The sequence below is a fragment of the Panthera uncia genome, chromosome C2, assembly GCF_023721935.1.
Source record: "Panthera uncia isolate 11264 chromosome C2, Puncia_PCG_1.0, whole genome shotgun sequence".
In the NCBI taxonomy this organism is placed as follows: domain Eukaryota; kingdom Metazoa; phylum Chordata; class Mammalia; order Carnivora; family Felidae; genus Panthera; species Panthera uncia.
This window is the reverse complement of record NC_064810.1, coordinates 562,344-576,126: the sequence shown is the minus strand read 5'-3', so window position 1 is coordinate 576,126 and position 13,783 is coordinate 562,344. Positions and strand designations below refer to the sequence as shown.

The 13,783-nt window shown below is 48.4% G+C and overlaps 1 protein-coding gene across 2 annotated transcripts in view; it reads right to left on the bottom strand.

Moving 5' to 3' along the window:
* Positions 1–13,783, bottom strand: part of LSS (lanosterol synthase) — a 35,574-nt gene that overhangs the window by 7,508 nt on the left and 14,283 nt on the right. For both annotated transcript variants that reach the window (XM_049627679.1, XM_049627678.1), the window contains exons 12-20: positions 13,363–13,419; positions 12,611–12,682; positions 12,232–12,282; positions 11,434–11,583; positions 10,721–10,817; positions 9,754–9,859; positions 1,604–1,669; positions 995–1,075; positions 287–457 (exon numbers count right to left, since the gene is read on the bottom strand). In XM_049627679.1, the coding sequence (XP_049483636.1) occupies positions 287–457; positions 995–1,075; positions 1,604–1,669; positions 9,754–9,859; positions 10,721–10,817; positions 11,434–11,583; positions 12,232–12,282; positions 12,611–12,682; positions 13,363–13,419 (851 nt within the window). The remainder of the gene's footprint in view (positions 1–286; positions 458–994; positions 1,076–1,603; positions 1,670–9,753; positions 9,860–10,720; positions 10,818–11,433; positions 11,584–12,231; positions 12,283–12,610; positions 12,683–13,362; positions 13,420–13,783) is intronic.

Here is a 13,783-nt window from a genome sequence, read left to right as displayed (position 1 = left end):
CGTGCATGTGTCTGTGCTTACACACACACATGGAGGCAGGAGGGCCCAAAGACAGCAACTGCAGTGACTTGCCTCACCCTACGCTGTTGACACAGGCCTCTTGTCTCCCTTGTCACTTTGGGTGGTCTTCTAAAAGGCAAGCCTCTCTGCAGGAAGCCCCGTGTTTGGCCAAACATATGCCCTCGCCCTGCAGGCCTCACCTCCTCCCACGCCTGCTCACAGGTCAGCCACCCACACCCCACTCCTCCCAACCCCACTACTTGGGGATGGGTCTCGCAGCCCCCACCTGACGGCCATGAGCCCCATCAAGGCCCAGGATGTGTTGTGGATCTGGGACGTGGCACTCTGTATGTAACGCCGCTGCTCGCAGGACTCAAAGTCTTCCCCCCAGCCCCCATCCACCATCTGCTGGGATAGCAGGAAGTCACAGGCCTGGGAGACCGCCGCACACACAGCCCTGTAGAGACCAGCAAGACAGGAGATGCTGTCACTCCAGGGAGGTCCCAGGCCCGATGGCCCACTGGCCAGGCCTCCCCAGGGGTAAGGGGAGGAGAATGGTGGGGGGGAGGGAGGCAGTCTGCACCCCAGTCCCACCCACTATGTGAAGTGAAGGGCACAGAGACACCTGCCTCCTAGGTAGGCTGGGAAGATAAACTGAAAAGCTCTCTGGCTGCAGATGCCGCACAGGTATGACCACCCCGAAACACCACAAAACAGAGCTGGGTGAGGTGGCTGGAGACAGCTCAGATCTGAGCCGCCTCCCTTCTCTCAGCCCAGCCCAGAGGGTATCCCACTGGGCGTGGGGGCCACGCAAGCCCAAGGTGCCCCTCCACACACAAGCCAGAAACTTCCCAGAGCAGTGTCTTTACTAGAAAGGGTGCTGTTGGCTCATGAGCTTAGAAAAATACAAAATATTTCAAAGGAAAAGACACCCCCAACAGAATGTCCTGCTGAAAAGAGCCTCACTCCAGCAGGGACAAATGCCCATACTCACCCGCTGCTGTAAGTCTGCCCCATGCAGGCGAAAGCTTCCAGCCCAAACCAGGTGCCGTAGGTGAAGCAAACTCCCCAGGAGCTGGAGGGGAGACAGAGGAGGACCTCAGCCTTGCAGTCTCATTCAGAAGGGTGTGTAAAACAACAGGAATTCTGCCGGACTTTGGGAACACCCTCCATCACGGAATCAAGGAAACTGGGGTGATTTGCAAGAAACCCATCCACATAGCCTTCAGCAAGCAACTGACTAGTGCCCCCAGGCTGTCAGGCCAAGAAAAACACACCTGCCACCCCCAGCCCTCACAAGATGGCTCCAGCTGCTGCCGCCACAAAGCAGTGTAAGAACTGATGCACACCCAGAGGAAGGAGTAATCACAGACACAACAAACCAGGCACCAGGCCACCGAGCCCTTCCAACACACTTGGCCAAACCGCTTTAACAGTGAGCTGAGCAAGCACCGCCAGGGTGAGGCCAAGTGTTCAAAACTGAACAAGGCCCACCAGAAATCTGTTGCTGGCAGCTCACTCCCGGAGCACACGACTGAGCATCACAGGAGCACAGAAGAGCAGAGCCCTCCCATCCCACGCGCACAACCGGGAGCTCACTTACCCTTCCCAGGAGCCGTCAGCCCGCTGCTTCTGCCGACAGAACTCCAGGCCCTGCTCAAGCGTCTCCCTGGAACACAGAAGGATGGCTAACCAACAGAGCAATCCACCCACCCTGAGTTCACCCGTCCCACGGCCTCAGAAGAATGAGCAAGGTCTCCCTTACAAAAATAGGTAAAAATAAGCCAACAGTTGAGAGAAGAAATGCAAAGGTCAGAGAAGAAGGGATGAGAGGGCAGAGGAGGGAGAAGCAAACTGACAGTGAAAAGAAATGCAGGAGGGAAGTAAAATGTCAGCAATGAACCCGTATTACAAGCAGCTACAGATACAGACAAACTCTGTTTCACCGCAATAATGTCACTGACACGAGTTTCAGTAAATATACAGAATGAAATTTTAAAAAGAAATGAAAAATTAGAAAATAATAGATTTTGAGGGCAGAGATCCATCCTAAGTCTAACTGGTACTTTAGGAGAATAACTGGTTCCCTGAAAAGGCCAGAGTGAAGATACAAATACACCCTCCAAGGTGACCCCTGTGACCTTCACCAACAGGTACCCACACCCATGTCATCCCATCCCTTGGGCGTGGGCAGCACCTAAGACTTGTTTCCAAACAACAAATTGCAGCAAAGCTGATGGGACATCACTTCCGTGACTCGGGCACAGGGAAGTCTAGCTTCTGTCTCGCAAGCAGACTCCCTGGCCCTTCCCAGCTTCATGAGACACCACAGAGGTGCCCAGATGGCAAGAAACTGAGGGTGGCTCCAGACAACAGTCAGAGAAGAAATGAGACCCTGAGGCTGACATTTTGCAAGGAATGGAAACCTGCCAGCAACTACATGAATGCCACAAGACCCTCCCTTAGCCGCTGCTCAGATGAGATCCCAGTCCTGGCCGGCATACTAGCTGCAACCCCATGGAACCTGCAGCAGAGCACCTGGTTAGGCTGTGCCTAGGTTCCCAACCCACAGAAACTGTGAGGCAACAGACATGTGCTGTTTGAAGCCACCAAGTCTTAGTAATGTTGTGACTCAGCAAGAGATAACAAAGGATGAAGGCACAAATAAATAATACTAGCAACCAAAGAGTGATGTGACCACAAGTATAGTGGAAACTAAAAGGTTAAGAGAAAATAAGAAAACTTTCGGCAGCATATGGGAAAACTCAGAACGCACAAACTACTGGAAAAGTAGCTTCTCAAAACCACCTCAAGCAGAGAGGGAGCCTGGATGGTTCTACAACTACTAAAGACAGGAGTCACTTTGCCCAGAAAAAGAAGTCCAGGCCTAAAAGTTTAAAAGGTAAGTTCTACTAACTCACCAACAATGATCATTCTAATGTTACACAAACTCTTTCAGGAAACACAGGAGGAAGGAACACCCCTTGTTATTCTGCAAATCCAACAGACCATATAAAAGTGATGTAGCAAAGCACAATTTTCAGGCTATTGATTAATGAACAGATGCAAAATTCAAATCTAAATATTAAGAAACTGAATACAGCATAGATATATGCCAATACTAAGTTGGATATATGCAATACTAAGTTGGCATAAAACCCCTCCAGAAACAGAGGGGTTTTAACACTAGAAAGATCTATAGTAATCATCTATGACATTAACATATAAAAGAGATTATGTTTATCATCCTTACAGAGATAGAAAAATTATTTCCTAAAATATAACACCCATTCACAACAGAGGGAAAAAACAACTTAACAAAGTAGCATTAAAAAGAACTTTGTCGGGGCGCCTGGGTGGCTCAGTCGGTTGGGCGTCCGACTTCGGGTCAGGTCATGATCTCGCGGTCCATGAGTTCGAGCCCCGCGTCGGGCTCTGTGCTAACAGCTCAGAGCCTGGAGCCTGTTTCAGATTCTGTGTCTCCCTCTCTCTCTGACCTTCTCCCACTCATGCTCTGTCTCTCTATGTCTCAAAAATGAATAAACGTTAAAAAAAATTAAAAAAAAAAAAAAAAAAAAAGAACTTTGTCAGGAGCACCTGGGTAGCTCACTTGGTTAAGCACTGCACTTCAGCTCAGGTCATTATCTCATGGTTCATGAGTTGGAGCCTCACATCGGGCTCTGTGATCACAGCTCAGAGCCTAGAACCTGCTTTGGATTCTGTGTCTCCTCGCTCTCTGCCCCTCCCCCGCTTGCGCTCATGCTCTCTCTCTCTCTCTCTCTCTCTGCCCCAAAAACAAACATTTTAAAAACAAATCAAAAGGGACACCTGGGTAGCTCAGTCAGTTAAGCATCCGACTTTGGCTCAGGTCATGATCTCACGGTTTGTGAGTTCAAGCCCCACGTCGGCCTGTGTTGACAGCTCAGAGCCTGAAGCCTGCTTTGGATTCTATGTCTCCCCCTCTCTCTGCCTCTCCTCTGCTTGAAGTCAGTCTCTCTCTCAAAAATAAACATAAAAAAAAATTTTTTTAATTACAAAAAAAGAACTTTGTTAACCTGAAAAGGGGTAATTAACAAAAACCTACAGCAAAAATCATTCTAAATGGAGAAATATTGGAAGCAGTCCCCTTTAACATCAGGAAATACTACAAAGATGCCACTTACTGCCACTTCTGCTATGCAGGCTTAGCCAAGGCAGTAAGACAAAGAAAAATATATCATTTGCAAGTGATAGGACGGTCTAGGGAGAAGACTCAAAAGAAGCCAAAATTAATTAGAATATAAAGAGTTGCCCAGATGGATTCACTGGTGATTTCTACTAAACATTTAAGGAAAGAATTATACAAAGTGTCTACAGTGTTCTCCAGAGAACAGACACAGAGGGAACACTGCCTGATTCATTCTATGAGGACAGCATCACCTGAATACCAAAAGCGAAGACATCACAAGAAAGGGAAACTATAGAACATTATCTCCCAGCAGCACAGACACAAAAATCCTCAAGAGTATTAGCAAATCAAATACAAGAACATGAAAGAATTATATACCACAAACGATATCCCAGGTACATAAAGCTGATTCCACATTCAAAAATCAACTAATATACTCTATTAAATCAACTAGGCTAACCCAGACCCAGTCACAAAAATATATTACAGGATTCCACTTACATGAGGTAAGAAAAGACAGAAAACAGAATGTGGACTGCCAGGGAATGGGGGCAGCAGAGATGAGGAAATAAAGCTAACAGGTACAGGGGCACCTGGGTGGCTCAGATGGTCAAGTGTTGACTTTGGCTCGGGTCATGAACTCGTGGTTCATGAGTTCAAGCCCCACATCAGTCTCTGTGCTGACAGCTCGGAGCCTGAAGCCTGCCTTGGATTCTGTGTTTCCCTCTCTGCCCCTCCCCCACTCGCACTCTGTCTCTCTCTCTCTCTCTCAAAAATAAACATTAAAAAAATAATTTAAGGGGCGCCTGGGTGGCTCAGTCAGTTGAGTGTCTGACTTTGGCTCAGGTCATGATCTCACGGTTTGTGAGTTTGAGCCCCACATCAGCCTCTGTGCTGACAGCTCGGAGCCTGAAGCTTGCTTCAGATTCTGTGTCTCCCTCTCTTTCTGTCCCTTCCCTTCTTGGGCTCTGTCTTCTCTCCTTCAAAAATAAATAAACATTAAAAAAATAATTTAAAAAAGACAAAAATAAAAATGATTAAGGTGATAAATTTCACATTAGGTATATTTTAACACAATAAAAAAAAGAAAAAGTCAACAGCATAAGAACCCATGACTCCACGTTAATAAACAAACAGGGGAAAAGCAAACAGTAGAACACCAACTAACACATATGGAAAAAATGACAGTTTTGTAGCCATCATATAAATAATGATTCAGGCAAAAATCATCATCAGATGATAAAACTAACAGGTAGAAGTTCGATGAGAAACAGGTCACTTACATAATCTAACACTTTCTCCCACAAGAAAAAAACAGTAACTTCACAGTGGAGAAAACAAGTGGTCATCACCTTAATCACAGGGTCCATGTTGACGTGCGCATCCTGGTGGCATGCACTAAGAAGTCCCCATCACTTTTGTAATCTTCCTGACATAAATGCGTAATTTCATAACCTGAATCTAATCATGGGGAAACACCAGAAAAACACATGTTGAGGATATTCTATAAAAACTTGTCACGAGCCTTAAAAATGTCAGTCGTCAACCCCAAGGAGACACTAAAGGATTGTTCCAGGGGGAGACTAACAGCTGGCAGCTCAGTTCAGTGACCCTGGGTTAAATCATGAGGGAAGATTTTGCTATAAAAGCAACTTGGGCAATTTAAATGAATTCTGTAGATTAAACAATAGGATTATATCGACATTAATATTATATAGTGTTAATACTGTGACTTGTATTTCCATAAGAGAATATCCTTGTTAAGAAAGGCTAAAGCATTGGGGCATCTGGGTGCCTCAGTCGGTTAAGCATCTGACTCTTGATTGTGATTCAAGTCATGATCTCACAGTTCTGAGATCAAGCCCCACGTCTTGCTCTTCACCCTGCTTGGGATTCTCTCTCTCTCTCTCTCTCTGCGCCCCTCCCCCACTCTCTCTCTCCTTCTCTCAAAAATAAATAAACTTAAAAAAAATTTTTTTTAAAGAAATGCTAAAGATTTTAGGGATTAAGGCACATCGCATTTGCAATTTACCCTAAAATGATTTTGGAAAAAATATACGTTGAAGGAACACAATGAAGCAAATGTGAAATGTTAACAGCTGAAGCATCTTGGTAAAAGATAAAGAGGAAAGCTTTGTACTACTAGTATAATTTTCCTGTAAGCTTGAAATTAAGAGAATTTCAAGTCAAGGTAGTAAAAATGGAATGTTCCATATGTGTAGCGTCACAGTACCTGGCTACCTCAAACTATATCTCTAAAACTCCCCCAGATAAATTTAAAATTTTAATATAATAAATTAATACATTTATTTAAATGCTTCTGTTCAAACTGGCAAGAGATAAAAATGGTCTAGAGCTTTAACACAGTTAACAACAGTCACTCTGTGCTTCCCGAACTGTTGCCCCCACCCATCCCACTATTCCCCTTGGGTCGGGGAGTCCAGGCCGACAGGGGAAGTGACTGGGACCAGGACAACACTACCAGGAAAGGGCAAGGGTGGAGGAGGGGGGGATCTCCCCACACAGGCTGACCCTAAAATCATGTGGATCTAGGGGAAAATAATGGTTCTGGATGAAGATTTAGCAAGAGGACACTAATTAAGGTTAAAATGGGGAAAAGCTGAAAAATGACAATGAAAATTTAGAAATACCCAAGACACTACTGGGCCACTAAAACAATGAAATGCCTACAACCATCACAACTCCTGCAGGAGGAGAACGGGACTTCCTGACATGGAAAGTCATCCCTTGCTCTCAGACTCCTCGCCAGCACCAACTGAGCCTGCTCTATAGGACCCATGGAAACGTGGAGATCAAACAGTCCTCACAGATTCCTCCCAGCAATGATGAGCTGCTTGCTTCTGCATTCTCCAAGATTCCTCCAAAGGGCACACTTTACTTTTTTTTTTTTTTGAATACTTCCTAAAAAGATGATCCATTAAAAAAGGTCAATTACATGAGAGTGTCACTGAGGACAAGCTGTACCCGGAGGAAGGGACCAGAGATCACCCTTCAGCGCAGCGCATGGCTCGTGGACCCCCAGGCCCAGGTGACAAAATCACGATGAGACAGAGGTGACAATATCATGACTAGACAGACACAGCAACCCCCCAGCAGCTGTACCACCTGTCAGGACAGAAGAAAACCAGCAAATCACAACTAGAAAATCCTCCATTTTTTTTGGAAATGAAGCCTCATACTCCTGAACAACTCCTGGCCAGAGAAGAACTCACAACAGAAATAATTTTAACCGAATGATACACCAAGACTTACTGTATCTTAAGTGCACATTTAAAAAGCCTGAAAATCATTTTAGTATCCATCTAAGTTAGAAAAAGAAAGTAGAAAGAAAATAATAAAGAGCAAAAATTGGTGAAACCAAAAACAAACATCAAAAACATAAACATAGCTAGACAGAATCAAAGACTAAAGATGGTTTCTGTGAAAAGACTGGTGAGATTGATAAGCTGCTGGTGGAGAAGAGGTCCAAGGTGCCAACATCAGGAAGGAAATGAGGCTATCAGTGGCAAGGGAGCTGTTGAGCACCGTGGGCAAGCTCTGTGCTGATCCACAGAAAATGGAGCTAAACAGGAAAATCCCCAAAACTGATAGAAACACAAACAAAAGGAAATCTGTACAGTTCTATAACAAGTAAAGAAACTGAACCTGTAAATAAAAATTTAACCCTTTCCGTCAGAGGGAACTCAGATATAGCACAAACCTCACAAACTCTTCCAGAAAATCTAAAAAGAAAATATACTTTCCAACTCCTCTTACAAGTCCTGCGTTACCTTCTTGGGAGAGCCTGACAAAGACATTGAAGGGAAAGAGCAGACTGGTTTCTCTATAACCACAGTGGTAAAAATCCTTTCAAAAGTACTTTTCTAACTAGATCCAGCGATATCCAAAAAAGAAAGCACACCACGACCAAACTTGAGTCTATACCAGGTTTGCTGTGAAGCATGAAACAAGGAGATCACACTGGATGAAGGGTTATCTACAAAAGTGAATGAACATACCCCACAGCACAGAGTCCACTCCTAAGTGTCCTCAAGAAAGGGGTACCCTGGGCAAGTACAGAGTGTTCCCGGCGGGATAATTCACAGGAACCCACTGAAAGGCTCCCAAGGATCCAAGACAAACCAATGGATAAACAAAGTGTGGCATCTGCGCCAAACAGAAATGCCGCCAGCAAAGAGGGTGGGCTGCTGCTCCGCAACCACCAGCCTGGGCCTCACCGAGCACCAAGCCGAGTGAAAGAAGCCAGACCCACGAGTCTGGCTGTGGGACTGATTCCCCAACTGCAGGATCAGAGCAGCCCGAGAACCAGGAGGGCAGCTTCTGGTTACATCTATGTGCCCACTTGGTGATAATTCATTAGGCACCACACATAGGAGATCTGTACACCTCTCTGCATATGTGTCAGACGTCAACAGGACAGGCTTATTTAAAAACTACCGTTTATGGGGACACAGGTGGAGTTGGGGGTACAGATCTTTCTGACCTTCATTAAGAGATGTGAAAAGTAACTCATTTTTGCATTACAGCTCTGCCACTCTGAGCCCTCAATACACATATTTGATATAGAACTGACTTCAGAACATGGATTCCACTTTTACGCAGATTTTTCTCGATAAATATCATACTGTACTGTAAATATATTTCCTCTTATTATTTTAATGTTTTCTTTTCTTTAGCTTACTTTATTACAGTATATATAACACATAACCTACAAAATACATGTTAATCAACTACTTATGTTATCAGTAAGGTTTCTAGTCAACACAAGACTATGAGTAAAGTTTTTGGGTAATCAAAAGTTGTATGCAAATTTATGGGGCGCCTGGGTGGTTCTATCAGTCGACTGAGCATCCAAATTCAGCTCAGGTCATGATCTTCAGGGTCGTGAGTTCGAGCCTCACATCAGGCTCTGTTGCTGACAGCATGGAGCCTCGAGACTGCCTTGGATTCATTCTGTGTCTCCCTCTCTGCCCCTCCCCTGCTTGCTTGCTCTCTGCCTCTCTCAAAAATAAACATTAAAAAAATTTTCTTTTTCAAATTTTTTTAATATTTACTAATTTTAGAGAGACAGAGACAGAGCGTGAGCAGGAAGGGGCAGAGACAGAGGGAGACACAGAATCCAAAGTAGGCTCCAGGCTCTGAGCTGTCAGCACAGAGCTGACACGGGATTCGAATCCACGAACACTGAGATCATGACCTGAGCCAAAGTCGGACACTTAACCAACTGAGCCACCCAGGCGCCCTCCACCCCCCCCAAAAAAAATTTTTTTTTTAAGTTACACACAGATTTACAACTGCACAGGGGTTTGGCACCCCTAACTCCAAAGTTGTTCAGTTCAAGGGTCAACTGTACTTTAGGGCATACAACTAGACTCAGGAACACTGGAAATCCCTTCTGTTATTAAGTGAGTTTTAATCCACAGAGTCCCCTTCCTGCAGTGAGCCACCCACCCCAGCAACAACACGCTCTGTGTCCTGTGTGGCAGCATCTCAGCTCTCGGCTCCTGAGCTGATGACACCCGTGGCTCAGTGACCAAACATCCCTGTGCCAAGACCACCCTTACCGGATCTCCCTGGCCCTGTGGTCCGGGAAACGCTCATGGAAAAGTTTCAGTGCCTGCATCACAGCTGAGGTGCATTCCACATATGTGTAGTCAATCATGATGTCCCCTGGAAGAGGGAAGGAAGAATCGATGCCTCTCAGCTTCACCTTGTTGCCCAATTTGGCAGCTCAGACCACACCATGAAGAATGCAAAGATCATAACATGCAGACCTACATGGAACATCCAGAGCCTGAAGGTCCTCCAGAGGAACAAGGCAAGAGACCCCAGTGACTGGCCCAGGAGACACGGCCACTGGTGGGGGAGAGTGGCCGGCACATACACAGTGACCTGGAGGCCCATCTGGCTACAGGAGAGCTAAGCCAGTGGGAGGGGAAAGGAGAGGGGTACAGGGCAGAGCCACCCCAACTAGACCACATTTAACAGTTACAGAAGCGAGACAGAGACCTGCAAGCAGGGTACAGGGGCATTTGCAAGGTTTGCAAGGAGAAACTCAGGTGAAGGCACTCAGGTAAAGCAGCTGCCCTTACAGACCGGAACCACGCGCACAGCAGGGAGGACACAGGGCTAGGGGGTCCCTACCGACACCCTCTTGCCAGGTGCCTGAGCTCCATGAAGAGCACAGCACGCAGGACACAGGGTGGTCTCCACGGAGGATGGAAAACAGAGCAGGAGCCAGCCCAGGCTCGAGCCAGAAAGCCAGGTGACTCCTCTGCCAACCTCCGAGAAACAAAACCACAGCTTTTCCATTCACAACCACAGGCACTATGGCCACCTTCAGAGGCCAAGGAGCACAGAGCATTCCAGTGTTTAGGGAGTGCTCCTTAAAGGATCCACCGTCATCTGCCAACACCTTTGTTGGCACTGCTCCCACCCTGGGGGAGGAACTCCGGGCTCTGGTTGGCGAATCCATCTCAGGGCATGCAGGGCCCCTGGGTCTGCGTACCACCTGGCTGGCCAACCACTCACCAAAGACCTCCGAGGGGTTCAACAGCTCCAGCAAGTAGCCCCCACGCTTAGTCTCATAGGTGGCAAACCCTCCATCAGGATTTCTCATGTCCAGCAACTAAAACCAGAGAGAGGGCATCCTGAGAGTTCACTCGTGTGGTTAAGCAGGCGGGAGAGCCCACAGGTTGTGGCAGACCATTCTAGAAACACCCAAGGCTAAGACGAAAGGGGCAGGGATGGGGAATGGGGGACCAGTTCTCATATTAAACTGAGACCTTCAGTGCCTAGAGGAGTGGGCCACAACTTTATCAATCAGGTGCTCTACGAGTGACCATCTGGGACCCTGACATGCACCTGCTTATCCATTTATAAGTTACATGTGTGCTGCCAAGCCACACGCTCTCCATTGTAAAACACGCACAGAGTGGGTGTACTGAAAGGGTTTTACACAAAAACAAACAGAAGTTCTCATCTTTCTGCAGATAACCCGTGGAGAATACCAGCCTTCCCGAAGGCAGCCCCTGGGAGCAGCCAGATATGCAAGCCTCCAACACAGGGCTCACGGCTTCCCAAACACAGATGCTGTCAGAGGACATGCCCCTCTGGGCTTTCAATCTGGCCCTGGGGATTTGTGGACACAAAAGCCACGGGAAGTGCAGCTCCTATGCAGCACGAAGTGGACCCGAGGGGTGGCGGCGGGGCAGCCGGGTCTCCCTCGTGCCCAGCAGCCTTACCACAGCAACAGCATCATAGATCTGCTCTCGTGCGACATGCTTGGTGACAAAGGGACACTGTTCTTGCAGGAGAAGGATGGACTTCAAGGCCTCAGCTGTGCAGTCAGTAACAATCCAGCCACAATCCAGCGTGCTGAAGGGGAAGCCACCCTGGAAAGTGTGGGGCCAGTCATGGCCAGGGCAGAGGGCCGAGCCCGTACCCTGATCTTAGGACCACCCGAGGTGATGGTACCTCCCTCACCCAGGCAGAGCCCTGGCCACCATAAAGGTGCAGCCGCAGCCCCACACCACACACATGTAAACAGCCTCCCAACCTGCTGTGAGAAGGTGTGCACTGCATCCACACTCCCACACGCCCAGAGGAGCTGCCCTCCACCCTCTGCAGCTCCCTCAGAGGAGCAGGAACCCTAAACCACATTCCGACAGCGTATCTGGTATCTGCATGTACTGCTGTCTAATAGCATCTCTGAGGCACAGGTGTGTGTGTGTGTGTGTGTGTGTGGGTGTGGGTGTGGGTGTGTGTGTGTGTGTGGGTGTGTGTGTGTGTGTGTGTGCACAAAACACTTGTCGTGGCAGCATGAGGAAGCCCCACACGGCTCACTAACTCACCCACACAACTCCCCAGTCAGGGAAACCTTGAGTGTGTTGGTGAAGCCCCACACCGTGTGTCTATCAGAGCAGGAAGCCACAGGAGACCGAGGAAAGAGCCCTCTCAACTAGCAAGGCATAGCTAACTGTGGTGGTCTCTTTTGGAGCGCAGGGCGTAGGACTTGGGGCAAACAGGGATGGCCGTGGTACCTTGCTCATCTGGCGGTAGTACTTCTGGTAGTCAGGGGGGCTGTCTAGCACCTAGGCGGCATCCGCATGGCACATGCAGAAAACAGAGAAGGCCCAGGTCACCATCAGATGCAGACACCAGAGCCAGTAGGGGCTGGTGCAAAATACACAGGGACCAAGAGCCACTGGCCTACTGCCCTCTCAACCATCGGGGCCAAAGGCACCCTTTAAAGCATCACCCCGTGGCCCAAGGCCTGCCACCCCCATCCACTGCTGGGGAAACATGACCAAGGCACCACGCGGCACCAGAGAGGGCAGACCAGGGTGTCAAGGCAGAGGTGAGGAGGCGGTACCTCTGCGTGCAGAAGCCCCACCACCCCCAGGTCAGATCCGACCTCACCTGTGAGATCCGGAGAAACTCATGTGCCTCCTGCAGGGAAGACGAAAACTCGGGTCTGTGCTGTGCCCCCGCCTGGAAGAGACAACAGAGGCTAAGCTGCTCGCTGACACAAGCCTGCACAGATGAAGTGGTTCCCAGACAATCCTGGTGACGTTTTGCCACCACTGGGAAACAGGAGCAAACTCACCAGAGTCTCAGGCTCTGGATTCTGCTGACAAGTCAGAGAGATGTGACAGAGAAATAAAGTAGGCAAAAGAGACAGTCCACACCACATCCAGTGGAGCCCAGCCCAGCCCATGTCCAGAGGATCCCTGCCCCATCTAAGGCAGACCACACGTGGCCCTGACCACTCTTCAAGGTTCTCCAGAATGTCACCACTCTCAATCCTACCAGCACAAAAACACATTCTGGTTTCCCTCCAGCATGTGCTCAGAGGTACCCATAATGAGCAATTTGAATGTTGAGAAAAGCCTAGAGCCCACTCTCCCTGCTAGAAGCTTCCTGCCCTGTCTCCCCAGGAACAGACCTTATACGCTCCCTACTCCTAAAGCCTCCCAGCTGGCAAGATCACCGCCAAAACTTCTGGGCAAGATCACTGCCTCAGCAAGACCATCGCCAGAGGCCTCGGAGTCCAGGTGGACAAAGAGTCAGGGCCAGCAAGTGCCACGTCCACATTGGGTGCAGGGGTGGACACCCAGGAAAGTCAATTGGAGCCACGGGAGGCTAAAAAACAAGGAGGCAGAGCCACGTACCTCTAGCAGAGCCTGGATGGCAAATGAGGTGTCCCACACCTGTGAGCCGTTGGTGCCCTGCACGCAAGCACAAGCCATTAGAACAGCAGCTGCAGCCGGGCACTTAGGTGGCTCAGTCAGTTGAGCATCCGACTTCGGTTCAGGTCATGATCTTGTGGCTTGTGAGTTCGAGCCCTGCATCGGGCTCTGTGTTGACAGCTCAGAGCCTGGAGCCTGCTTCAGATTCTGTGTCTCCATCTCTCTCTGCCCCTCCCCCACTCATGTTCTGTCTCTCTCTCTCTCTCTCTCTCTCTCTCAAAAATAAACATTTATTAAAAAAATTTTTTTTTAGAACAGCAGCTGCAGCTCCCTCTACCCACCCACCACTGCCCAGGATCCTCGGGGATCGAGGGCACCTCAAGGGCCGAGGAGGAGTCTGGGG